We start from the raw sequence: 24630 nt of genomic DNA on the forward strand, positions 1-24630 counted from the left end.
AAATAAGTCATTAGTTTTTGAAAAATCCCTTGAAATAATTAATCCGTCCTATAAAATTATATTACATTTTAGTTAACTAATTTTTTTTTTAAGTAACTACTATATTTTAAGCATGTTTTTCATGCATTTTAAATAAAAAATAATATATGGATCTTGCAGAAATTAAATTAAACAAGATTTCAATTCGAATCTTTAATGCTGTAAGTCTTTCCCTTTTAGCCAGCGATCACTGTACCCCACATAAGGACTCCAACACACACACGTTCATACGCTTTCACCTGCTGCAGGCGCGAGCCCAGAAAAGTATGCAGCAAAAAGGAGAGCATATGCAATAAACACTCAATTCCACGCACACAAACGCACGAAAAGCATACACTTGCAGAGAGATATTAACCGCTAAGGATTGACGTTCGCCTGGCGGATTTTTGACCTTGACATGTCGCCCGTGGTGGTAATTGTAGCTGTTTTCGGTGGATCGGAGTGCGAGTATGTTAAAAAGCAAGGGGCAAATCGGATGAAAATCGGAGGGAAAATCGGGCGGAAAACTGGGTCGCAGATAGGAGGTGATTAATTATTCAGCCGCAGCATAATTATTCGAGCGTTGTGGTGTGTGTGTTATTTATAGACTAGCCGAAAAAAAACAACACAGTAAAAACACAGAAAGAAAACCGTTATGATTGTGTGTAAAAAAGAAGAAGAAATAGAGAGAAATAGAGTCGAGAGAGCATTGTAAACTTATTAATACTAATAAGAAAATTTGCACACACAGACAAACCGTCACTGAAAATTTTTCTCATTTTGAACAAAAAAATTAAAAAAGGGATGCTGTGAATTATGTATGCTCCACTCACACACATACACCTATTGCAACTGCAATGCAACACACGGGGAAAAAAATCAGCTGGCTGTTTACCGTTACACACACACGTGCCTCTTCGGCAATTATTTGATTTTTCCTGTACATCCTTTATATTACTTTATTAACAACATCCCTTGCACACACACGTACAGATAACCACACACACACAGGGACAGGAAAAAAAAGGAGCACCTTAAAAAAAAAACCGTTTTAATGTCTCTTTTTAACTCCTGCAGGCAAATCAAGGTACATTTTCTTTACGTTTCTCCACTTTATCCTTTTTCTCGCTTTTCATTTTCCTTTGTACACCGACACTGACTGTATTTTGTGCTCCTCACGCACACACACTCACTGGCAAAAAGGACATGCGTTTGGCACAGCCTTCGGGGATTTAGTGTTTAATATAAATATGTAGCGGCAGCACGGCTCCTTTCCACATATATTATATTATATAGAAACATTACATTCTAGACGTGAAACTATGTTATGTTGCAGTGTGACCGACGAGTTTTTCTGCTCACTGCACCGCGTGCTAGAGATGGCCTACTCATAAGAGGCTAACGCGTTCAAAAGTATCGTTTTTTGTATCAAAGCTTTTTTCACGATAAATTCAAAATTATAATGGCATACTTAATTAATCAAAATTTTTATTTTTAGTTTATTTGGTCTGAGTTTACTTTGTATTTCTATATTTTTATTTAAAAAAAAAAATAAAAAATTGTATCATTATTTATGTACTTCAGTCAAATATTGAATTGGGTTGCAGTTGGATTGCATTCCAACTGGACGGTGAGAGGACAAACTCCAATTGTAACTTTAATTTAACTAAATAATAAATAATTAGCAATTTTTAAAATACATAAGAAGTTACAAAATATATATATAAATACATAATTTAATCAATGCATAGGCGGATTTGAAGTACTTTTTTCATTTCCGTTAAGTGTTCTATCTAGGTGAAGGGAAAAGTAAAAAAAATACTATATAACTGATAATTTTTTTATACGATAACGGGAAAACCTATTCGAAACTTCATAGTAATACAGCTTTTACATTAGGAAAATTGTTGGTTGCAGTATTTCATTATTATCTTAACATCAACAGATTTAAAATTAGAACACTACCCATGTTAAACATACAAAACGAAAGTTGTATTTATTTTGAATTCGCTAGCGTTAGGCCGTCAAAACAATAGAGTTATGGTACAGGATTTACGGTTTGTCCGGCTGGCGCACTTTGTCCGGATGGGGATAGCAGCAGCACCGAACGCAGCGGAAAAAAAAGTGCTTACATGATAATTTTTTGTTTAAAAATAGCTTTAACAGTAGGACAGTGGCGGAAGCTCCCCGGATTTCCAGATTCCAGTATGGAGTAATATGGAGACCTGACCTACAGGTCGCCGCCGCCGCGCTTTTGGAGCATCTGGGCAAATCGCTGGGTGATCAGCAGCGAGGTGTCAATGAATCGGTCAACGCAGTTGCTCAAACATGTCTCGGTGGCGTGGTCCAGTTTGGTGCTGGGCTTCCCAATGCACTTCTCCCAGCAGATCTCGTTGAACTCGTGTATCTAAATGGGGGCGGGGATTGGGTGACCGGTTCGATTAACAAATGGGCTCTTTTGTTATGGTGGGTCTCTTTTGTATATGCTCACCTGTGCATTGACCTGTGCCTTCTGTTTCTCGATCATGAGGAACTCCTGCAGCTCCTTGTCGTTGCCGGAAAGGTTCTCAAATTCGGACATGGTGTGATTTTCAGTGAAAAATCTTACAAAACAGCCAGACTCCAAAATTTTATATTTTTGAGGTTTGAGTTTTGAGGTTATATAAAGAGACGGCAGTGACTGACAGCTGTGCGGTGTGGCCAACGACTCGAAAAAAAAACATACTAAAATAGTTTGTAAGGTGTAATCCGATGGTGGTTGCCATGGATGGACATTGTCGCTGACCCAAACCACAAACTGTATTTACAGAAAGCACTCAATACAGTAAAATATAAACATATAAAAATAAATAAATCATAAGATTGAAACGTTTTTTATTATGCATTTTTTGAAATGTTGACATATTAATATATTTTCATAAAAATTAAAATGCAGTTATAGTTCTAAAAATAACTGTGCTTTTCTATACTTGTTTTTTAATTTACTTTTAAAAGCATATTAAAATACTTAAACAGTTAATTATACATTAGATTTCTTTTATTCAAACGATACTTTTGCTCGCGTTAGCCCCTTAAGTGCAGGCCATCACTACCGGGCGGTGTATTTGGTAGAAAACCCAGTTGGTCACACTACAAACCCCAAACTTGGGGAAAAATATCGCTATTCGTGGCTTGTGTTGTATTGTATATTCGCAGTTGCAGCTTCGCTTCGACTGCAGACCCAGTTTCTGATCGAACGCGACTATAAACAAAGTGCGACTATATCTCTGGCGGTGGCTCCAACTTTTCCAGCCGTCCTGCCCTCCAAAAATTTTGGATCTTGCTGGCGTTTCGGGTTTCCAATATCGGACCTCTGATTTCCGATTTCTTCTGTTGACGGATCGCCAAATTGGTTCTTCAGGCAGTGTTGGCACCATCGTCGGCGGCGAATTCTAGCGGGGATTGCGAGGAAAGCGGCGGTATCCAGGAGGTTCTCCGCCGGAGGCATCCATGGAACTCCCGCTGAAAGTTGGCCATCCATCCTAGCAACCTGCCATAACGGCAGTGGAGGAGAAGGCAGAAGGATAAGGGTAAGATCAGTCATTCACCAGTGTCGGGGTTCGAAGAAGCAACTAGAAACACCTAGAAATGTAGCAAAACCTCGAGGAGCAACCACTGAAGGGAACCACAAGAAACTCCTACTCCTAAGTAAGCAAATAGGCCAAGGAAGCACCCATAAAACTAGCCGAATCTTAAGGAAGGATCACGGATCTAACTGGAGGGCATGAAGGAGCAGCTGCATTAGCTCCCTCTCGTTCTCTGCCAAAAACTGCTGCTGCAGGAGGAGCAACAAGGACCTCAAGGACCGGAGGCACCAGTCACCACCAATCCGCCGATGGCTCTGGCCAGCGGAGGGGACGACAGAATGGACGACAGCAGCAGCGGACGCACTTCGCTGGCGGACAGCGCCAGTCTGACCAACTCCTCCATGCGCAGCGGCGCCTCGTCGCAGAGCATGCACGCCATCGATGGCACCATCCGGGTGTTCAACTACATGACCAACGACTATGAGCGCTTCTTTGCCACGATGCTGTGCGAGGAGATCTGCAACGCGATGTGCCGCATCCTGGGCATTGCCAAGAATGCCCAGCTCCTCTATGGGATACGGGAGCACGCCACCTCGCGTCGCTCGTCGCCGCTGGTGCGGCTGGATCTCACGTGGTCGCTGCCCGGCGAGCGACTCAGCTGCCAGGTGATCTACTGCTTCCGGATGCGATTCCGGGTTCCCGAATTGGACAGCCAGCTGGAGCAGATCGATGGACGGAGCCACAAGTTCCTCTACGCCCAGATGCGCTACGACATGCGTAACGAACAAATCCCGGAGATACGCTATCCGGAGCACAAGGACGACACCACAGGCCTGGCCGTGATGGACATGCTGATCGACGACCAGGAGCAGACGCCCGACCAGCAGGCGGTGCGCTCCATCGAGAAGCTATACAAGATGTATTTGCCACCGAGCTTGTGGCGTGCGCACAGCTTCTTCGTGGGCTCCAAGATCCGCGAGGTGTTCCGCAACCTGAAGGCCAACTCGCCGAATGTGGAGCGCCTCAAGTGGCACTATGTCCACCAGATTGCCCACCTGGCGCCCACCTACATGACCGAGCAGTTCACCTGCACCGTTCAGTATCTGCCCAACGAGGAGATGCCGCGCGGCGGCGGCGGGCCCATCGGCACCAGTCTGGCCCACTCGGTCAGCAACTCTACGTCGACGCTGGCCACCTCCGGATCCACCAACACACTCTCCACGCTCACCGGCAATCCCAGCCAGGGCGCCAGTGGCGGCGGCAGTGGCAGCGGCAAGAAGGGCAAACGGCGATCCACCAGCACCGGCATCGATGTCTACGTGCGGGTCTTCCCGCACGACTCCCTGGAGCCGGGTCTCAAGGTGGCCAGGGTCACCTCGGAGGCCACACTCAAGGTAAATGTGCACCAAGTTTTACCAAAATTTTGTTTCAGTTTCATGTTTTCAAAAAATAATTCAAAAACTCTCTTTAGGGACTTTGTCAGGCAATTTAGAACTTTAAGATTAGTTTTCAAATGAATGTAGGTTTAAATCGGTTTTCTCAGTTCGCTTTAAATTTTAAGTTTTCTTTCAAGTAAATAGAAATTGTTGACCCCTTGCCCACGCCTTTCATTTCTGATGAATTTCTTTATGATATCTAATACCTACAAAAGAAAACACAAAACATCGATTTTTAATGAGAAATGACTTAGAATTTTACATATTTAATTTGGCCACTTTTTCGAACGTGCCTGAAAGGAAATGTTCTACTTTAAAATTTTAATAAATCAAGCAAACTGAATACAATTTATTTAACCGAGTTTAAAAATAAAGCTTACAAATTTTGAAACACAAAAAAAATTGTTCAGCATGTTTGATGATAACCCAAATTATAAACTTACTTTAGAATAGATTCGAAAATTTACTTGGTTCTTGTTTAATGTCTATGACATTTGTTTCTTATCCTGACTTTAAATCAAAAAAACTTGATTGCAAAGCATTTGTGGATTTTTCCGAATGGTTGTTAATCAGAACTTGAAGCGTGTTCCATTTATATTAATCTCATTAAGGAAAACCATCCAGTTTATTTCGAAAACATTTTTATTGATTCCTCAGTTTAATTGCAAACTGCCCGCCTGATTGTCTCGCTCTCCAGTTAACTTAAAAATACATCTTATCGGGGGCAAACAAAGTGCGACATTAAGGGGTCAGGCTGGCTGAAAAGAGCTGACAGAGAAAAACACGAACGATAACAATGTTTCTTCTACAGTGGATTCTGGTGGGCGGCGTGGAGGGAATATTCATGATCTCCAAAATCAACGACACCGATGTAAGGCTGGAAATCGTGGGCCTGCCCAAAGGCTACGAAATGCACTTCCAGACGGAAAAGGAAATGAAGTCATTCATCTCCTATCTGGGTATCTATATCAGGTGAGTTGTCAAGTTCTTTGCTTTGTCGATTTTTTAAAAATTCAAATCTAAAAATTCGCATTCCAAATTATTATTATTTATTTTAGTATTTGAGAAGTTTGATTTTTTGCAAAAAGAGTCTAAAACCAAATATTTTATAATTGCTTCAGTCGATTCCTAGAAATCTAAAACATAATAAAAATCAGTATGTTCTTATGGGGGTTAAATCAAAAAATGTTTTCTTATTAAAAGCAATTATATTTTATTCACAGCACGAAATCGCCCATATAGGTTCAGCTTATTATATACATATATGCTGACATTTGAGTTTAACAATCTCCTAATCAGAAAATTGTCGTTTGATTAGTTTCACAGCCAAAATTTAATGATTTCTATTGAATAACACTACTTAATATATTAACTTGTAACTTTTGAAACCTGTATTTGTATGCATTAATCAAAGCTTTATTTTATTTTGGTGTGTAATACTCCTCTTACACATTTTATTAGCTTTAAGTTTTTAAAGAAGTATTTTTCATGCTCTATTTAATGAAATTTTTAAGTTATATTAATAACTAGAACACTTAACTTAATCAATGAAGTTAACCTCATATCCTTTGCCTTCTGCCTTGCAGATTGTCCTGCAAGTGGATGCAGGACCTGTGCCACTCCTACCGCACGCCCTCCTTGGAGGAGCTGAGCTCCCTCCACTGCCATGGACCAATCGGCGGTGCCTATTCGCTGATGAAGCTGCACGAGAACGGGGACAAGTGTGGCAGCTACATTGTGCGCGAGTGCGATCGCGAATACAACATCTACTACATTGATATCAACACCAAAATGTGAGTACTGGGCTTCAAAATCGCCCAGATAATCAGCAGTCATATCCCAGGTCTGTGGGTTATCAGGCTTAGAAAGTGTTTAAATTCTATATTTAACAATATATCGTTCTCTATTGGATAACGTTTTTAAAAAACTTTAGTTGTAATACAGACAGATTATAATGGCCTTTCTTACTTTTTGCAGCATTTTCACATAACTTTGATTGTACAATACTTTGTTTTTTGTTTTTTTCACGCATGTTATATACCCACTCTTTCAATTGTGGAAGTAAAGAAAACGTTTTTTACAATCCTTCACTTGCGTTTTAAAAAAATATTTATTTTATTTTCTTCGTATTTTAATTGCGGAAGTAAAGATAAGATTTTTTACACATTCTAAAACCGAGTTGTTTGAAAAGCCACGTTTTTTTTTTGCTTGAAACCCTCAGTTGCGTCATAAAAAATATGTTTAGTGTTTTGCATTGATAATTTGTGAATTTAAGCTGTGGATAAACAAACGATGGCTTTTCTCCTTACAGCATAGCCAAAAATACAGATCAGGAGCGTTGCAAAACCGAGACATTTAGGATCGTGCGCAAGGACTCGCAGTGGAAGCTGAGCTACAACAATGCGGAGCATGTGCTGAACTCACTGCACGAGGTGGCGCACTTCATCCAGGCGGACAGTCCCGACCGCTATCGCATACCCGCCTCCAAGTACGACAAGCCGCCGCTGCTGCTCCTGCTGCTGCCAAAGAACCTCAAGGCCAAAAAGACTGACCTGCAACTCAGCGAGGCGGAGCTGCAGCGCCGCAATCCGCAGATCTTCAATCCCAAGACTGATCTGCAATGGTATCCAGGTGGGGCATCCCTTTTGAAATTGCTTAAAAATATATTTAATTAAGATCTTCTCGCTGCGTAGATTCGATTTCGCTGAGCGACGATGGCATGATGTTCACGATGCGCGGCGATTGGATCCAACAGAGTCCCGTCAAGGATGTCTCGGTGACCATGAAGATGCTGAAGAGCGATGGCAACTTCATGGAGTTCTTTCGGCTGGCCCAGACCTGGAGCCTCATCCAATCGCCGCAGTTTCTCAAGCTCTACGGCCTGACGCTCGCCGATCCGTACACCATGGTCATGGAGTACTCGCGCCACGGGCCGCTGAACAAGTTTCTGCACTCGGTGCCGCACGTCAGTCTCAACTGTCTGCTCGATCTGATGCACGGACTGGTGCGCGGCATGCACTATCTGCAGGACAACAAGATCATCCACAACTATATACGGTGCAGCAATCTGTACGTGACCAAATACGATCCATCCTCGTTCGTGCTTGATGCCAAAATCAGCGATCCCGGCTATCCGCGTCCCTACCGAGAATCCGAGTGAGTAGTTAGCCCACAATTGTCACGTTTTTGATAAGTGGAGGAAGAAGGGTGTGTTCAAAATAGCAGCCCTGTTCGTCATAATTTTCGAAAGTAATCTCAAAAGCACAAGGCAGAGGAACCATGACTCCAAAGTTAGTAGTTATTCATAAATCTTTAAATAGTTTTTAATATAAATTGATAAATACTCTGATATGGATTTTGGTAGAAGAATATATTCCAACATAAGCGATATAGTATTTTGTTTTAATTTAATTTTAATTGAAAATTTTGTATACTCATTTATTGAATGCAAATGTTTGCTAAACATATAGTTATTTATAAATCCACCAGATCTATTATAAAGTAGTACGGATGTGGAAGTAGAAATTCGAATATATATTCCAAAATTAGCGCGATTTTTATTCTTTAATTACTTTATTTCAAATTGAAAAAGTAAAATATACATTTATTGAATGCAAGTTATTTATAAATCTTTTACGACGTAGTGCGGATGTGAAAGTAGAACTACGAAAAGTTAAATATAGATTTATATATTTTGGCCACATTGTGTTACTTTCCGCCCGCAGCTCGCCGTGGATACCCACCAAGTATTATCGCAACCTGCAGGCGGCCAAACTGGATCAGACCACCCAGCTGTGGGCCTTCGCCACCACCATATACGAGATCTTCTCCCGCTGCAAGACGGATCTGCGGACGCTGCGGCAGGAGCAACTGCTGCGGCAGCGGAACATCGATGGCAACATACTCAGAACACTCGATCCGGACCTGTGTCCCACTCTGATGTTCGAGACCATCATGGACGGCTGGTCGGACGACGAGGAGAAGCAGTTCAGCCACCACGACATCTTCTCCCGCCTCAACAGGATCAAGGAGGAAATACTGCCCAACTACATGCCACCGCCCGAGATCGCAACAAGTGAGTTTGCTCAATCCGAAATAACAATGTATATATGATATGTTAGTCAATTTGTGCTTCAAATGATCAATGCTTATGTTGACAGGCACTAGTTTATTCCAGCCACTCATTTCATATATTTAATTTTTGTTACATTGTGATTTTCCGTGGAAATAATCAGCACTTTTCTAGAATCACCTTATCTCTTGCAGTAAGGCAAAACATTTGTATATGCTTTATATATGCATCAGAAATAATTAAACAATAAATAAACTAAATAACTTGCTTGAAGCAATATTTTTTTTTAGCTAAACTTTTTAGTTACATTTATAAAGGCACAAAATGTAATCAGCAAAGCAAAACATTTGTGTATATTTTCTATATGCATTAGCAATAATTAAACACTATTAATAAATTAAATTAGTTCAATAATGCAATTATTGCTTATTATTTATTATTATTAAAGCAAAAAAATATAAGCAGCTCTAACGGATAAGAAAATTCGATTGAAATTTTAGGTTAACTTAGTTTACCTATTTTTAGATAACTTAATATAATTAAAAATCGATTTGATACTATAAACATATCCAATGTAAGGAACGGTTAAATAGCCCTATGTGTGTTTTTTTGATTTGTTACTTTTACAATACACTTAAAAGCAATTTACAAACCTTGTTTTCAAAACTATAACAATTTCTTTGCCCTTTTGCAGATGGCACTGGCGATGAGGAAGTCGAGATCAGCGGCGACCTGCCCTCCCATAATCCCTTCCCCGGATCGCACATGCTGATGGTAATACCGCTGACCAGCGAGTGCCGGGTGATCTACAACATGGCCAACATGATTGGCCAGGGACACTATGGCACCGTCTACAAAGGCCACCTGGAGTTCAACGACAAGGATCAGGCGCGGGAGCAGGTGGCCATCAAGATGCTGAACACCATGCAGGTGTCGACCGACTTCCATCGCGAGATCGGCATTATGCGCACGTTGGATCACCCCAATGTGGTCAAGTTTAAGTATTGGGCGGAGAGGTCGCACTGCATCATCATGGAGTACCTGTCCGGTTCCTTCGAAACGTACCTGCGCTTCGAGGCGCCCAATCTCAAGGATCCGCGTCTCGTCGGTTTCGCCCTGGACATTGCACAAGTAAGTTTGGTCTTCTTCAGAACTTTAATCAATTTAATATTTATATTTATATATTTATGCATACTAAACTTTTATAAGAGTTAATTCATCTTTATTTTTGCATTTGTAAACCTGTCTGATAATTGTAATGTTATATTTTCAAACCGTTTATCATTATTTTTATGACTTTCTATTGAAATTGTAAAAGAAATTCAATTTCCCAAACCTAGTTGATAATACTTGTTTGTTAAGCATATTATTTTAGTGATATTTAATTAATTATTTATCTTGCCGCAGGGTATGAAATATTTATCCGGCATGGGTTTGATTCATCGGGACTTGGCCGCCCGAAACATTCTCGTGGATCACAATGGCGATCGCGATTGCGTCAAAATCTCAGACTTCGGCCTGGCGCAATTCGCCAATTCCGATGGATATTACTACGCCACGAGCAGACGAGATATTCCCATTAAGTGGTAAGGAAAATCTAACCAGGTTATATGGTGTGTCTTATCAAATGTGTCCTTGGAGGTTTTTCTTTATCTTGCCTTATCTCCTACAAACATAATCTTTTAAACGTGTAATAATCTTTGTAAAAAAGACTTTTAAAATATTCTTTTTTAAATGGTAAATTCAGAAAGAATTAGTTATTATTTTTTACTTGACACTGCTTTGGTAAACCTTTTAAATAAATTCATTCCTTTCGATTGACAGGTATTCCCCGGAGGCCATCTCCACCTGCAGATTCTCATCGTACTCGGACGTTTGGAGCTATGGCGTGACGCTCTTCGAAATGTTCTCCCGAGGCGAAGTGCCCAATCTGGTGCCGATGCAGACATCGCAGGATGACTTCCTCAATCGCCTCGAAAGCGGCGAACGGTGAGTTGTGCCCAGTTGTGCCCTCAGAGATAACCACTGACCAAATTCTCATTAAATTTGTCAAGATCTATGTATATATGTATGTGTTTCAAAATTAATGGGAACTCGAGATAACCTTTGTAACACGCGTCGCTGCAAAGTGTCAGTTCATTTATAGCTTTGACCAAATGCAGAGAGATTTATTACGTTTAACAGCTGTGTGAATTCTATTGACCTTAAATATCTCTTATGGATTTTGTGATTATTTTTAAATAAAAATATAAATTTATTTGCGTGATGGGCGGGTACTTTATAAATTGCTAGTTTTTATTAGTTGATAATATTGATGTTTAGTAACCTTATTAACGTCTTATATCCTTCATAGCATTAGCCAAATTCATAGAGACAAGCTACTTAAATTATGAACATTTAACATCTATGTGAATTTTATGGATTTTGGGATTATTTTTTTGTATATAGAAATTTTAAACTTTTTGTACCCTGCTTTACTTTGACCAAATTTATAGGGACAAGCTAAGTGAGTTTTATGGATTATAAGATTTTTTTCTACTATTGTCTTTTATATAAATATGCATTCTAAAATTGTGCAATGTATTTGCAGATTAAATCGGCCGGCCAGTTGTCCGGACTTTATGTACGACCTGATGCTGTTGTGCTGGCATGCCACGCCCCGTTCGCGGCCCAGTTTCGCCACCATCGTGGACATCATCACACGGGAAATGGCCACCAAGGTGTCGCATCCGGCGGATGGCCACCAGTCGCCGCCAAATCCGAATCTGCCGACGGTGGGCGAGTGAGAGCAGACAACGAGTGTTCCAAACACGAAAACAGAATGATATACATATATTTAGGCATAAGTTTTTTTTAAGCTGTTAGCATTTAAACTGTACGTTTTTAAAACAACACAATCAAACCGCAAATCACTAAACGTAACTCTCGGCTTGGTTTGCTTTTAAAAGAATCAACCCATCAATACCCCATCCATCCATCCATCTATCCATCCATCCATCTATCCATCCATCCATCTATCCATCTATCCATCCATCCATCCATCTATCCATCCATCCATCCATCCATCCATTTACATCAAAACACAAAACACTCACGCCTTTGTAAGATTTTTCGGATTCTTGCGCGACTTCAGTTTTAATATTGTGCTAACCATTGGCGCTCTTTTCTCGTCCCCTCGCCCCACTCCCTTTCTTGACTAAGCGGATGTCCCCGACTTTATATATACCATATATATATCTATATATATATATATATATATGTATAAACAATTCTCAACCTTTGTGTTATACATTTTAGCCCACTTTGTTAAATATTGTTAAGCTAAAGCTTAAATTTTTTGTAATGCCCACGCAAAAACACTAAACACTAAACTAAATATAATGTGTAAATATTAATTGAACTAGTTTAGGGTTTCGACACGAACGGCAACACACGGCAATTTACACAAAAAAAAAAAAGATCGAAGGGCGGCGGACGGATCGAAAGGATCTCGGTTCCGCGGATCGACTAATATTATTCTACAAAATCATGTGCACATATAGTCCTAAGGTATGTCAATTAATGTCGATCAAATGCCATTTTAACCTACAATGCTTCGAAACAGAAACGAATTATATATTTACATGCTATACAAGCCACTATACAAGCCGGTATATGCACAACAACACAACCGCAGGCACAATAACTTATTGATGTTAACGAGAATGGATATTTCCGAAATAAATCAATTTTCTTACGTGTTTAATAATGAATTTTATTATTGCATTATATATATTGGGATCAGAACGGGAGTTTCTGGTTGTGTTTAAAGGGATCTCAACGTTGCAGCCTCTAATTTAATTTTATTTAATATAAATACAACACATCAGAACATTTATTCGAGAATATTATGTTATATTGACCTTATACATATATTTTATTTGTTTTAGCATCTAAGCCATATATTTGAGATATATCAAAAAATTATAAAATTTCTGCTTTCCAAATGCAAATAATCGAAATCAGTCAACAAAAACGTTTTTAGTTTTCTATAAAATGTATATTTGATCATTAGAGAACAGGATATTTTTCTCGAACCATACAAACGACAGAGATGGCACTACTTTTATAGAAAAATTCTATATATTCAATCCTATGAAATTTTTAAATCGAGATTGTTAGGTTTAGACATCCAACTATTTTATTTGGGAATAGATAACAGCAAATAGATCTTAAAGAACTACTTGGAATACCTACATATGTGTTGATTTCAATTATTTGTATTTACTTTCAGACACGAGTATAACAGCTTTTTGTGAAATTCAGTGTTAGTTCATTATATATACAGGTTTTACTTATCTTGTTTTAGTTATTTTAGTCTTATAAATATGTACTTATGAGCCCTTTTACAACTTTCTGTTTTTCAGTGCCTGCTGTTAAATGCAAATTTAGGGGTTAAATGTAAAATGGCAGTTCCATATGTTAAATACTATCTAAATCCTAATTTATAAATGGCAAAAAAACCTTTTACCCTATATATACTAATCTTCAAACGACGGTTTTTGGCAATATTATTAAAAATACTGCCATTGTGGCATAAATATAAACTCAATTTTAAAGTGGAACAAAAGTTGCTTATGTCTTACTTACAAACGAATCTTATATGGTATATGGTGCCCATTTGCAACTCACTGATTGAGCTACTCTTAAGTTAGTTAATTCTAAAGAATAGGTTGTCTCCTTAACAAGATACTGTATACCAGTCCTTGCTATCAAATGTAAAACTCAACTATTAAATGGTAAATAAGAATTCCCTACAAACTACTCTTGTTATATAAGTAGTTTCGAAATAATCTTGTTGTACCCTAACTAGTTGGCTGATAACACCCTTCTTATCAAATATCCTTAATATTAATGGCATATTATTTATTGGTTATAATAGAGTTTTTGGTAAATATTTAATGTGAGCGTGGCTTAGCAAGTTTTTGCTTTATGGTATGGTTTTTTAATTACAGCACTTGAGTCGCACGACATAAAAATCGATTAGAACATTAAAAGAATTTTCGTCATATTTTTTTTGTATTAAATTCCTTACTGGTTAAATGTGAATAAAGTTAAAGTCAGTTTAATATTTATATTTTGAAAATCAAATTCAAATGTTGGTCAAAAATGATTTGTAGTCATCAAATTGATCATCATATCAACTGATTTCTGTCTTCAGAGCTCAAGTACAAATTGGTTCTCTTAAATTTAAATAAACTCAGTGTGTTCCACTGGCAAAGTAATAACGTTACTTGAAAAAACCTTCGAGACTTAATGAGGCGGTAACTGTAGGATTCCTAGGTTTTTTCTGCAGCAAAACCTTTTTCTCGAGCAAATGCCAAAATCCTCGTTTCTGTTTCCATATGCCATGCTCTCCGCGTTTTTCCTTTTAAGATGATTTTTAAATCGCCTAGATTGTTTCATTTGGATGCAACGAGTGATCCTTAGATTGGCCAACATCCGACTTTCTTGGCTCTCCGGTTAAAAAGTATAGTGTAGTAATTTGTAATTGATAAATAAAAACTTCCTCGCTAGCAGAAGCCATAAGACTTAAGGAACTTGGTTCTGGTCTACATTCGGATTTGGCGATGCCTATAGACATGCAACGATACAAAGTGATCCCAAGTTTTGGCTGTATTCCGATTTCTGGGCCAGATTAGTATCAGAATTTTGGCGGGTGCTAGGAGCTCTCCGCGTTCTTCTTCCTCAGCGTGTCCATGACCCCGGCAAAGTTGGCCGTTTTCTTTTTGGCCGACTTGGGCGTGGATGTCTGACTACGGACGCGCATTTGGGTGGGGGCCACCTCGTCGCTGAAATCAAAGTCATTGGCCTTTTGGGGTCTGAAATGGGAGGTGGGGGGGAAGGCATTATATGGGTTATATATATCCAATTATATAGCCAGAAATCTTACTCCTGTTCAATGACATCGGCTGCCTGCTCCAGTTCCTTGCTATTTGCGCCGGATCCGACCTCCGGCGATGGAGCCCTGCGTCCCGGGAATTGCCACTGCAGTTCCGGAATATTTCCCGCCTCCAGCATCAGATAATAGCCCTCCAGCTCCTCGGCATTGGCCGAAAACTTGTCCGCCGTATTCGCCGTCGGTTCCACATCGGTGGCCATTTCGTATTTGATCACTTTATTCAAAAATACGCACTCCTACATCCGAATTTTCTAGTAAAATCAATGAAAATCGATTTTATGTGGCCCGAAAAGTTGTTGTTTGTTTTTTGGCTTGCTCTTTTCGATAACTTCACAATCGATTGGCACTGGCAGTGCTGCAAAACGACGAAACAGGGCGGTTTATTTAAATTGCAGCCGCTGCCTACATTGGTAAATCTATTTATAGGTTTCTTTATGCACTTAAGTGCATATCCATGCTCGGTTCCGCGTACAGAGATCTTTCGAGGCGGTATCTAGATGCCATATTGTTTGTTTTAGGGGGAAAACTATTGACTCGCTTAAAATGTACACTTTTGAATTCAAAAATGCATTTTTTTACTATATTCCTTGATTTGTTTATGCTTTTTAAGTATATGTTTTGACTAAAACTATTTTAATGCTCTTATCTGCTGACTTTTACTTTTGTGAAGGTCCATATACTTGATTTTTTTTTTATGCTAAACAACAATAAAACTCAGAGATATTTCTTATAAACTAATTGTTTGTTTTATATTTTGGCTTAATGCATTCATTCAAACGTAGTTTTATTAAAAAAAACTTTTTATCACAAGATAAAAAATAGTTTGAAATAAAATATAAAGTTTTAACTCTTATTAATTTCAGTATAATTAAAACAAAATTGATAAACTGTGCCTTTTAGGATTCATTATATTGAAATAAATTTAATTACAAAAAAATCACACCAAATTAATGATGACCACAGTATTCAGCAAAAGCAGATAAGACCCGACCTTTTATACGAAAAGCCATCGATTATTCATTTTTCATTTTATTTGTATTTATTTACTTTGTGATTACTAAATTCTTAGAACTTTATTCAAAATCATCCTCGTCCGTCGTGCTGCCGTTTCTGCTGCTCCATCCGCTCCTGCTCACATATCATATATCTCAGTTGATCTGATCTGATCGTCTCCACAACCGATTAATGCCGGACACGGATATCCCTGTGGTGTTCCTTGTTCCTCCCGATCCTGCTGATCCTTCTCTTTGTGGCTGGCTGTTTAGCGTTCGTTTTCTATGACTTACACGTACCATACATATACATAAGTATTATTATTATTATTATAATTATTATTATTATTATAATTATTATATTGTTGTTTGCTGTTTGCTTGCTTTGTATACTCGTATATAAAAAAGAATAATCGTACATATTTAATTTAATTAATTAAAAACACAATTTGATTGCAAAAAGAAAGGTTTCTACAATACGTAATTAAATACGGATACGTCCTGATCGTTGGTATTGTTGCCACCGCCGCCGCCACCACCTCCGCCGCGATTGGAGGAGCCGGAGGACTTGTTGGAGCCGTGGGCGGCGATGGTCAGCTGGTTGGCCTGATGGATCACCGAGGTGATGTCGCTCTGCGACGCCGAGATGTCCTTGCTGGTTAGCACATCGCTGCTACTCGATCCCGAGGAGATGTGTCGCTCGGCGATGCCGTACTGGATCGGCTGATAGCCGTGACTTGGATTGTACGTGGCCGAGTATGGCATGTAGATGGGCGGGTTCGGGAGCGGCCCGATGTCGCTGGTGATGCTCTCGGTGTCCGCATGGCTCAGCGCATGGCCGCCGTGCCCGTGCGGCAGCTGGTGCGGATGCAGATGGCCCTGGCCCCGGCCCAGCAGATTGGGATTGCGCTCCTCGTTCACCACGTAGTAGCACTGCTCCGAGAAGGTCAGCTTGTTGACCGTGTGCTTGATGTAATTGCTGCGCAGCATGGCCGAGACGATCCGTCGCGCCTCCCGCCTGTCCTGCACATCCTCCACATTCTCCAGCACCCAGTTGACCGCATCGGCCCCGATGAACGCGTTCGGTATGGTGATCTTTAGCCACATGCGATCCCTGATCTCCAGACCGCTGTCCGGCTTCGTCATCGCCTTGACGATCTCCTCGAGGTTGTTCTGGTCCAGTCGCTCCTTGATCGGCTCCGCAATGTCGGCGATAATACTGTCGTGCGATGTGAGGGCCTGGGTGTGCGCCACCCAGGCACCGGGATCGATGGGCCGCACCGGCTCCGTGCGCGGAATGGTGAAGTAGCCCTTCGGATTGGGGTCCCAGCACTTGGCCACCACCAGCTTGATGGGTCCCGGCTTCTGGACCACCTCTCTCAGCACCCGCACCGCCTCGTCGTTGGTCATGTTCTCGAAGTTCACGTCGTTCACCTGCAGGATCATGTCGCCCGGCTCGATGCGTCCGTCGAGGGCCACGGCACCGCCCTTCATGATGCTGCCCACATAGATGCCGCCATCGCCGCCGCGATTCGACTGGCCAACAATGGAGATGCCCAGGAAGTTGACGGCCTCCATGTTGATGGAGACGGTGATGATGTTCAGGGACATGGTCGAGTCCGTTATGGAGCTGTACGAGGAGGTGCGCGACATGCTGGGCGCCCGTTTTTTGCGCCTCTGCGGCTTCTTGCGCACCTGCAGCCGCTGGACGCTGCTGTAGTCGGTCATGTCGCGATCGAGGGTCAACTCGGATTCGGTGCCAAAGAGACTGGTCGAGTCCAGATCGCTGGAGAGCACCGAGGCCGATTGATATGTGAGCGGTGGCGGTTGCAGCAGCGGATTGCCCATCATTTTCTGATGATGCAGTACCTGCTGCTGCTGTTGCTGCTGCTGCTGTTGTTGTTGCTTCTGCGCCAGCTGGACAGGCTGCACCTGCTGCTGTTGTTGTTGTTGCTGCTGCTGCTGTTGTTGCTGCTGCTGCTGCTGGATCTTCCTGTTGGTCAGCACACCCATGCCCAGTTCACACTCGCTGGTGGGCAGCTCGGAGCAATTGTCCGACTGATTGGTGCCATCGGCCGATACCAACCAGGACACAACGCGCCCATTGAAGCAGGGCAGGATGGTCGAGTCATCGGCTATCTCCTCCTTGACCACACCGAAATCCGCATCCATGGACTTGAAGAAGTACTTGTAGTTGTTGTTCTGCTTGTTCAGCACCAGCTTGAAATCGCGCAGCGTCACCTGGGCAGATGGAATGGGGATCTTCACCAGATACGGCGTCGTCTCATCGTCGATGTGGTATATCACCTTCGTCTCCTGCCCGCCGCCCCTGTCCGCGTCCATTTTGCCCCTTTTCACTGGCTACACACGGCCACACAACACGATTGGGGGGGGGGCACAAAAAAAAAACAGTAAAAACACAGGAAAATCGGGAAATCAGGAAAGGAAAACCCTTTGCAACAAAAATCACTCGCTTTTCTCCCCCTCCTGTCGTCTCTGTCTCTCTTGCCCTCTCGCTCTCGCACGCGTTTCTTTTCCTTTTTCTTTCTCTTTTTTTTGGGCTGGGTGTTCCGTTCAATGCGAATAGCGATTGTGAATGCTATCAAATCGGTTGTAGAACTGCTCCATTGGCGTGATTTCTATCGCGTTAATATCGGGCGGGCAGTACGTTGCGCAAAATTCGGGGGCGAAACATGCATATTGCTAGTTTACCAATAATTTTGTTCGAATTTTATTTTGAGACTAAAAAAAACTGACCGACGCAGTGTGGTATCCGCTTTTTACGCACAGAATGCTAAAACGCCTACCGGGAGTAGGAGATATTTTCCAAATGCCATGCACTTGGTCACACTAGCAATAGCTGGACGGAAAATCGTTTTGATGCATTTTCCTCATGTGGAAATTTAAAAATCCATTCCCAATTAACTTGACCTTTTTTACAAAATAATAAACCAAGGCAATGCTTTATTTTCCCTTAGGCGGGCCACTTGTCACTGAAAAAAACAAGGCTGCCAGATTGTTGCAAGAAAGCTTAACTTTTGAATTTTCTGGAAAATAGCTTCTAGGCTCTACTAAGCTCCAATACATTCTCTTTTTTGAAACATCCACTATTTGAGCATTGGATTTTGATTTGCACTTTTCATCGAGTAAAGACTAAAATGAGTAACGGTCACTTCTCTAGCGTCCGGTAATAAAATACCAAAAATGGAACAATAAGTCGTTGTTATCGATAGTTAACGTTATATTTAAACCTGTTTTTTCAAAATATTTTACAATTCTAAAAGTACATTATGAATAAATTTATTTACATTTGCTGTGTATTGGTTTACTCTGAAGCTAGTGCAAATTCTCTTTAATAAAATATGGAAAATGTTTATATATTTGAACCCAGTCCGGATGAGAAAATAAAAATAAATTATTTACTTACAAATTTGTTGAGACTTGAACTGGCTTTCCTATTTTTCATATCAAGATTCGTAGGATTAAAAGTTCACAACAATTTCAATTAAATAGTTAACGATTTTGTACATTGTACTCTAGAAAAAATCTATTAGATCTTAATTACTTGGACAACAAAAATAATGCACAAAAAATAGCTTATACGAATTTGATTTAAAGTTTTTGTTATACAAGGATGAGCGTACATTCGTTTAATCTTTTCAAAGTATCAGATAAAAAACTCCAGCGAATGGTGGTGCATTTTATTTATAGCCCTTTGCTTCCCAGATAACCTCTGCATGCCAATTATCAGCCGCCCCCGTTGAGAATCAAAAGCATTTTTTATTTAAATCAGTTTTCTCTTTTATTTGTATGTTTTAAAGGGCTTTTCAGTTAAATATACACTCGACTTAAACGCTACACCTCCATTTTGGCGTAAACAGACATGCGTACGCCTTGTTTTACATAGTTGTAAATGAACTACGATTTAAATAATTGCCGTTTAAAAAAGTGTTCGATTTTTAATTATTCTTAAGGGGGGAGGGGGAGTCGTATGACATTACAAATAAAACCAGGATTGATTCCTCCGCCAAATTTCCGATCTTTTCGAATTTCTCAACATATCATGCTTAAATGTTTAGTATATAGTACATAGATACATCCGCCGTTTGTATTTATGTATGTCCGTCTGCTGTTTACGATATAATATATATATTATAGTTACACTAGACTAACTATTACAACTAAGTTAATCGTTTTACAAAAAAAAAACTTGTTATAGTATTATCGGTTTGCTAATGCACAAAACAAATTATCGAGTGTCCGTTTTCTGTGTGTGTGTGTGTGTGTGTGTGGGGGGGGGGTTGGGGGTGTTGGAGGGGTGTGTGTGTGTGTGAATTATTTTTTACAATGTGATACGTTTCCTAGTGGTGCCAGTGGTCCTCTGATCCTCACTTGGTGTTCACCATCTCCACCAGAGTGCTGCTGAGCGACAGACGGTCGACGATGTCCAGCAGGATCTCCACATCCTTGACGGTGGTCACCGTTTCGGGGGCGCCCATTAGATTCACATGCTTGCCATCGATGTTCGCATAGAAGCACTTGTTCTTGAAGATTATGGCCCGGTCGTAGGGCACCCGGCACTTGCTCCTGTCCACCACGGAACGGCGGAAGAGCACGCACGACGGCTGGTACTTGTGGCGGTCCTCCTCGGGTATGTTGTAAGCCTTGAGATCGCCCGTAAAGATGGTCATCGTCTGGCGGGTCATCAGCGAGGGCGACACCTTGTACAGGGTCACCTTGCTGCTCCATTTGCCGGAGGGCATCTTAATCCTGGCCGCCACATTGGCCAGCTTGACCAGCGCCAGCTCCAGGCAGGTGCGCTGCTGGCGTGTTGCCTTGCCCGGCGAGTCCTTGGGCGTGCTGATCACATGCCACGTCTCGTAGCAGGTGATCTTCTTCACCACGCGCCCATCCTCCTCGCAGAAAGTGGTGGTCTCGGGCGGGAAGTACTTGAAAGTGCCTGAATCCTCCGCACCGCCGCCACTGGCCGACGGTGGCTCCTTCTGGGCGGCCTCCTCCTTCACACGCTGTTCCTGCTGCAGCTGTTGGTTCTCCTTGCTCCTGCGTTGTGGACTCAAGCTGGGCTTCTTGAACACCGGCTGCTCGTCTACCTCGTCCAGCAGCTTGCTCAGCTTCCTGTCGGCACGGGCATTCACCGTCGAAGCTGTCGTGGACAGCACATTGCGGCGGTTACTGTTCCACTTGTTGACGCCGGATGTTGGTGGTCCTCCACCTCCTCCTCCTCCTCCTCCTCCTCCACCTCCGCCTCCGCCACCTGCTGTTGCGGATGCTGCTGGGGCTGCTGCCTGTTTGGGATTCTTACGGGTCACAATCGATGCCGGTATCTCATCGTCATCGAAGTCCAGATCTGGATCTGGATCGTCCTCCTCGGTGTCCGCGTATGTGGGGCACAGCTCCTTGCCCATGCTCATCAGCGGCTTCATCGACTGCGTCTTCTTGCCCATCTCCGTGTTGAGAATCCTTGGCCTGGGCTTGGGCAGCTGGATTTGGTTTTGACTCTGGCTCTGGATATGCAAGGGGCCCAATTTGGTGTTTACACTGCTGTTGCTGGCCAGGATCTTGATGCGTTTGGCCGGGTTGCCGACTGCATTGTTGGTTGCAGCAGCGGGCGTGGATTTCTCCGAGTTGACAGTGATGGATTTCTTCTCGTTGACCCCCAAATTGCTGGGCAGGATGTTTCTGGTGCGCGGCCTGCCCACAGCTTGCTTTTTGCTGGCATTGCTAGCTGCTGCAGCGGCCACTGCACTGTGGGATCTGGTAATGAGCACATCGTCCTGGTTGATAATGTCATCGATGTTGACAATGGTGAATGTGGGCACATCGTCGCCCTCAGACTCGTTCTTCTCCACGCTATTGGAGCCTCCTCCGACCGCCGAGCGTGTGGTGGGCGTAGAACTGACCGCATGCGAGTTGGAGTTGCTCGAGGAGTTCATCTTGTGGGTGCTGCCTCGTCGCTGTGGCAGCATCCTGGCCGGCACACTGCCCGCCTGGCCCAACTTGGGTCGCGTGCTCGCACTGGGCGTGATCGTCTTGGTGGTGGTGGTGGCGCCATTCACCACTGGCACGGTGCGCTGCTGAGGGCCGCCACCGCTCGAAGAGATGACCATGCGCTTGCGGACCACAGGACTCTCACTCTCGCTGGTCTCCAGCCTGCGTTTGGCGGATGCTGGGCCGGGACCGGAGCCCGATCCCGATCCCGATCCCTCCGTCATACTGGCATTGCTCCTTGCCATATTGACGGCCATGGTGCGGCGCAACTGCTGCAGGCTGCTGGGTGCAGTGCGTCCGCCGGTCGAATTGATGACTACCTTGGCGCTTACCCCGCTGGAAGTCAGGCTGGACGCGTTGGACGTGCTGGCATTGGCATTACTGGCCTTTGGTGGACGTCCACGTCCACGCTTGACCGGCGGCAGCTTGCGACGCATTTCCTGTTCGTACTCGGCCTCGCTGATATCGTCATCCTCGTCGTCGTCGTCGTCGTCCTCGTCGGACTTGTGCAGCTGGGGATTGAAGGCGGCATCCGCCAGCTCGTCATCGTCGTCCTCGTCCAAGTCCAGCAGATCGCTGATGTCGTCGTCATTCGTGAACAGCTGCTTGGCCTGCCGGCCATGGCGTCCTGCGACGGAATGACTGCCACCACCACCGTCGCCCATGGAGGCCATGTACTTGGGCGTAACCATGTCCTCGCTGGCGTACTTGGGATTCGGCTTGATGGAGCGCCTGGAGCGACTGGCCGCAATGGTGGGCGGCGGACTCTCCGGCACATGTCTGGCTGCTGCCGAAGCCGGTTTGTAGATCTGCTGCTTGGGCGATTCCGCTTGGGTGGAGCGCCGTGCCTTGAGCAGGCCCAGCTTGTGGGGATTGGCGCCGCCGGCGTGCGGATGCCCGCCGGAGCTGCCTAGCAGGACGGTGGTGCGTCGCTTGGCCATATTGACCGACTCCTTGGAGACCGATTCCCTGATAATCTTTGAACGTGGCGGTGGCGAAGGCGAGGCCGCTGGCTTCACGGCTTGCCGGGTGCGCGGTGAGGGCTTGTCCTGGACCACGCCAACCAATCCTCCGGAGCGGCGGCTTGTGCGGGTCTCTCGCAGCTCCTGCTGCGACTCCCGCTGATTATCCCTCTTCCTCAGTTTGCCGGCTGGCGTTGCTCCTCGCGGCGAAGGCGACTCCTCCTCCTCCTCGCGCAGATTCCTCACGTAGACAATGCAAGGACGTGTCTTGACGCTTTCAGCTGCCTGTTTTTTTCCAGCTCGCATCTTTCATGGGTGGCTAGAATTGGAATTGAAGACAAAACAAATAGCCTCATTATTGTGACCATATAGGAAAATGTACAGTGAGCCATGGTCCATGGGAAACGCAAGGTTTTAATTTAATTTACTGTGCCCAAATATAAAGACAATCTGCTTGAGTGACATTTTCTCTAAACGCACAGGGAAAATAAAAATTTTATGAAGCACTACCATTTACCAGGGTTTAATTGTATATGGCATATGTAACCTTTTTCTTATAGGCGTTTTTATTGAGGTCAAACTTGTTTAATTACAAATATAATAATTGTGTTTATTTTTGTATTGATTTTCTAACTGAAATTTTCTCGCAGTGCAAAACACACAAATACTAAGAAATGGCGCCCTTTTCGGATTCGGCCGTTCTTGACCAAGAACAATGCGGCAAGGAAATATTTTTTAGACCTTATGAGCATTTATTGCAAAGCAAGCTGCGCTATTTTCACTGAATAGAAAAAAACCCCGGCTTGTCAGCCACAACACATTGCACATAGGCAAGGCGCACTGTTTTTAATAGAAATATGTATGTAATGAGCCGCTGCTCTGGCAACTCTGGCGCCTATTTTCGTCACTTTTTCGCGCGCCAGTCGCAGCACTTACACACACACGCTCATATATAGAGAGAAAAGAAAGAAATTTGCACTTTATTGTAGCTAAAATTCGCTAGCTTACCTTCGCAAATCGCTTTACATTTTCTCGGGCGTTTGTTATTGCCTTTAATCGCACTTTTCGCTGGCACTTTCACAACGCGGCGCTCTCTTTTCCGTTCTGCTCCGTCTCTCTCGCTGCAAAGCTGGCTCTCCGCGTTGATGGCCACACTTAATTGGCAAACGCGTTTGGTTTCGCAAAATAGGAAACCGCTTGCCCGTCTCTTGGATTCTTTTTCCTTTCGGGGAAAAAAAATGAAAACTCAACTGGCGAAGATGCACAACAACAACCGAACTGCAGAAGGAGAGCAGCAAAAGTGGTGGCAATATAGTGGCCAAACCGATGAGAGGGCAACCAGGTGGCAACCCGAGATGGCGATGTTTTTCTACCCAACTGTACCACACACACACATGCACGACGGCTCTGTGTGTTGTTGGTTTTCTTTTTTAAAGGCGCTTTCGTGGTTTTTGCACTTTGAATTCCACTTAATTGCACTCACTAATCGATTGGTTCAAATCTGCTAGTGGCTGCTATTTGCAAACACTGAATAGTAGTTACTGTTTTACACGATTATCACGATTCCGATTCCCGCGCTCGAAATTACTCGCTCTTGGCTGAAACTGGAACTGAAAAGAGAGCGGCTTGGTGTT

At 42.9% G+C, this 24630-nt stretch overlaps 6 protein-coding genes across 6 annotated transcripts in view; 1 reads left to right on the forward strand and 5 right to left on the reverse strand.

The window, feature by feature from the left end:
- The window catches only part of LOC108142367 (disks large 1 tumor suppressor protein), a 43065-nt gene extending 41707 nt beyond the window's left edge, over positions 1-1358 (reverse strand). The window contains exon 1 of the mRNA XM_041710782.1: positions 1212-1358. The gene's annotated coding sequence lies outside the window, so the exon portion shown is untranslated. The remainder of the gene's footprint in view (positions 1-1211) is intronic.
- Positions 1359-1988: 630 nt separating this feature from the next.
- On the reverse strand, positions 1989-2717 carry LOC108142253 (mitochondrial import inner membrane translocase subunit Tim8). Its single transcript, XM_017265973.1, has 2 exons — positions 2510-2717; positions 1989-2425 (listed from the first exon to the last, which is right to left on the reverse strand). Exons 1-2 carry the CDS (start codon positions 2597-2599, stop codon positions 2249-2251), a joined length of 267 nt encoding a protein of 88 aa, XP_017121462.1. The 5' UTR covers positions 2600-2717; the 3' UTR covers positions 1989-2248.
- Positions 2718-3127: 410 nt separating this feature from the next.
- Positions 3128-12837, forward strand: LOC108142555 (tyrosine-protein kinase hopscotch). Its single transcript, XM_017266494.2, has 10 exons — positions 3128-4978; positions 5832-5992; positions 6607-6813; positions 7332-7651; positions 7714-8176; positions 8746-9095; positions 9787-10223; positions 10500-10678; positions 10917-11081; positions 11683-12837. Exons 1-10 carry the CDS (start codon positions 3893-3895, stop codon positions 11876-11878), a joined length of 3564 nt encoding a protein of 1187 aa, XP_017121983.1. The 5' UTR covers positions 3128-3892; the 3' UTR covers positions 11879-12837.
- A 1143-nt stretch (positions 12838-13980) lies between these two features.
- LOC108142556 lies at positions 13981-15350 on the reverse strand. Its single transcript, XM_017266495.2, has 2 exons — positions 15025-15350; positions 13981-14953 (listed from the first exon to the last, which is right to left on the reverse strand). Exons 1-2 carry the CDS (start codon positions 15231-15233, stop codon positions 14794-14796), a joined length of 369 nt encoding a protein of 122 aa, XP_017121984.1. The 5' UTR covers positions 15234-15350; the 3' UTR covers positions 13981-14793.
- Positions 15351-16046: 696 nt separating this feature from the next.
- Positions 16047-18802, reverse strand: LOC108142756 (segment polarity protein dishevelled). The gene has a single exon (XM_017266788.2). The coding sequence runs from the start codon at positions 18366-18368 to the stop codon at positions 16497-16499; it is 1872 nt and encodes a 623-aa protein (XP_017122277.1). The 5' UTR covers positions 18369-18802; the 3' UTR covers positions 16047-16496.
- Positions 18803-20322: 1520 nt separating this feature from the next.
- Positions 20323-24613, reverse strand: LOC108142682 (serine/threonine-protein kinase CST20). The gene is made up of 2 exons (XM_017266688.2): positions 24005-24613; positions 20323-23315 (listed from the first exon to the last, which is right to left on the reverse strand). The coding sequence occupies exon 2, from the start codon at positions 23300-23302 to the stop codon at positions 20414-20416; it is 2889 nt and encodes a 962-aa protein (XP_017122177.1). The 5' UTR covers positions 23303-23315; positions 24005-24613; the 3' UTR covers positions 20323-20413.
- Between the last annotated feature and the right edge of the window lie 17 nt (positions 24614-24630).

The sequence above is a fragment of the Drosophila elegans genome, unplaced genomic scaffold, assembly GCF_018152505.1.
Source record: "Drosophila elegans isolate 14027-0461.03 unplaced genomic scaffold, ASM1815250v1 contig_149, whole genome shotgun sequence".
Classification (NCBI taxonomy): Eukaryota; Metazoa; Arthropoda; class Insecta; order Diptera; family Drosophilidae; genus Drosophila; species Drosophila elegans.

Coding starts and splice junctions, on each gene's coding strand:
- LOC108142253 (XM_017265973.1), bottom strand. CDS start 2,599: ATGTCCGAATTTGAGAACCTTTCCGGCAACGACAAGGAGCTGCAGGAG. Junction 2,426..2,509: donor AGGCACAGGTCAATGCACAG/GTGAGCATATAC, acceptor GCCCCCATTTAG/ATACACGAGTTCAACGAGAT.
- LOC108142555 (XM_017266494.2), top strand. CDS start 3,893: ATGGCTCTGGCCAGCGGAGGGGACGACAGAATGGACGACAGCAGCAGC. Junction 5,993..6,606: donor TATCTGGGTATCTATATCAG/GTGAGTTGTCAA, acceptor TCTGCCTTGCAG/ATTGTCCTGCAAGTGGATGC. Junction 9,096..9,786: donor ACCGCCCGAGATCGCAACAA/GTGAGTTTGCTC, acceptor GCCCTTTTGCAG/ATGGCACTGGCGATGAGGAA.
- LOC108142556 (XM_017266495.2), bottom strand. CDS start 15,233: ATGGCCACCGATGTGGAACCGACGGCGAATACGGCGGACAAGTTTTCG. Junction 14,954..15,024: donor GCCGATGTCATTGAACAGGA/GTAAGATTTCTG, acceptor CTCCCATTTCAG/ACCCCAAAAGGCCAATGACT.
- LOC108142756 (XM_017266788.2), bottom strand. CDS start 18,368: ATGGACGCGGACAGGGGCGGCGGGCAGGAGACGAAGGTGATATACCAC.
- LOC108142682 (XM_017266688.2), bottom strand. CDS start 23,302: ATGCGAGCTGGAAAAAAACAGGCAGCTGAAAGCGTCAAGACACGTCCT.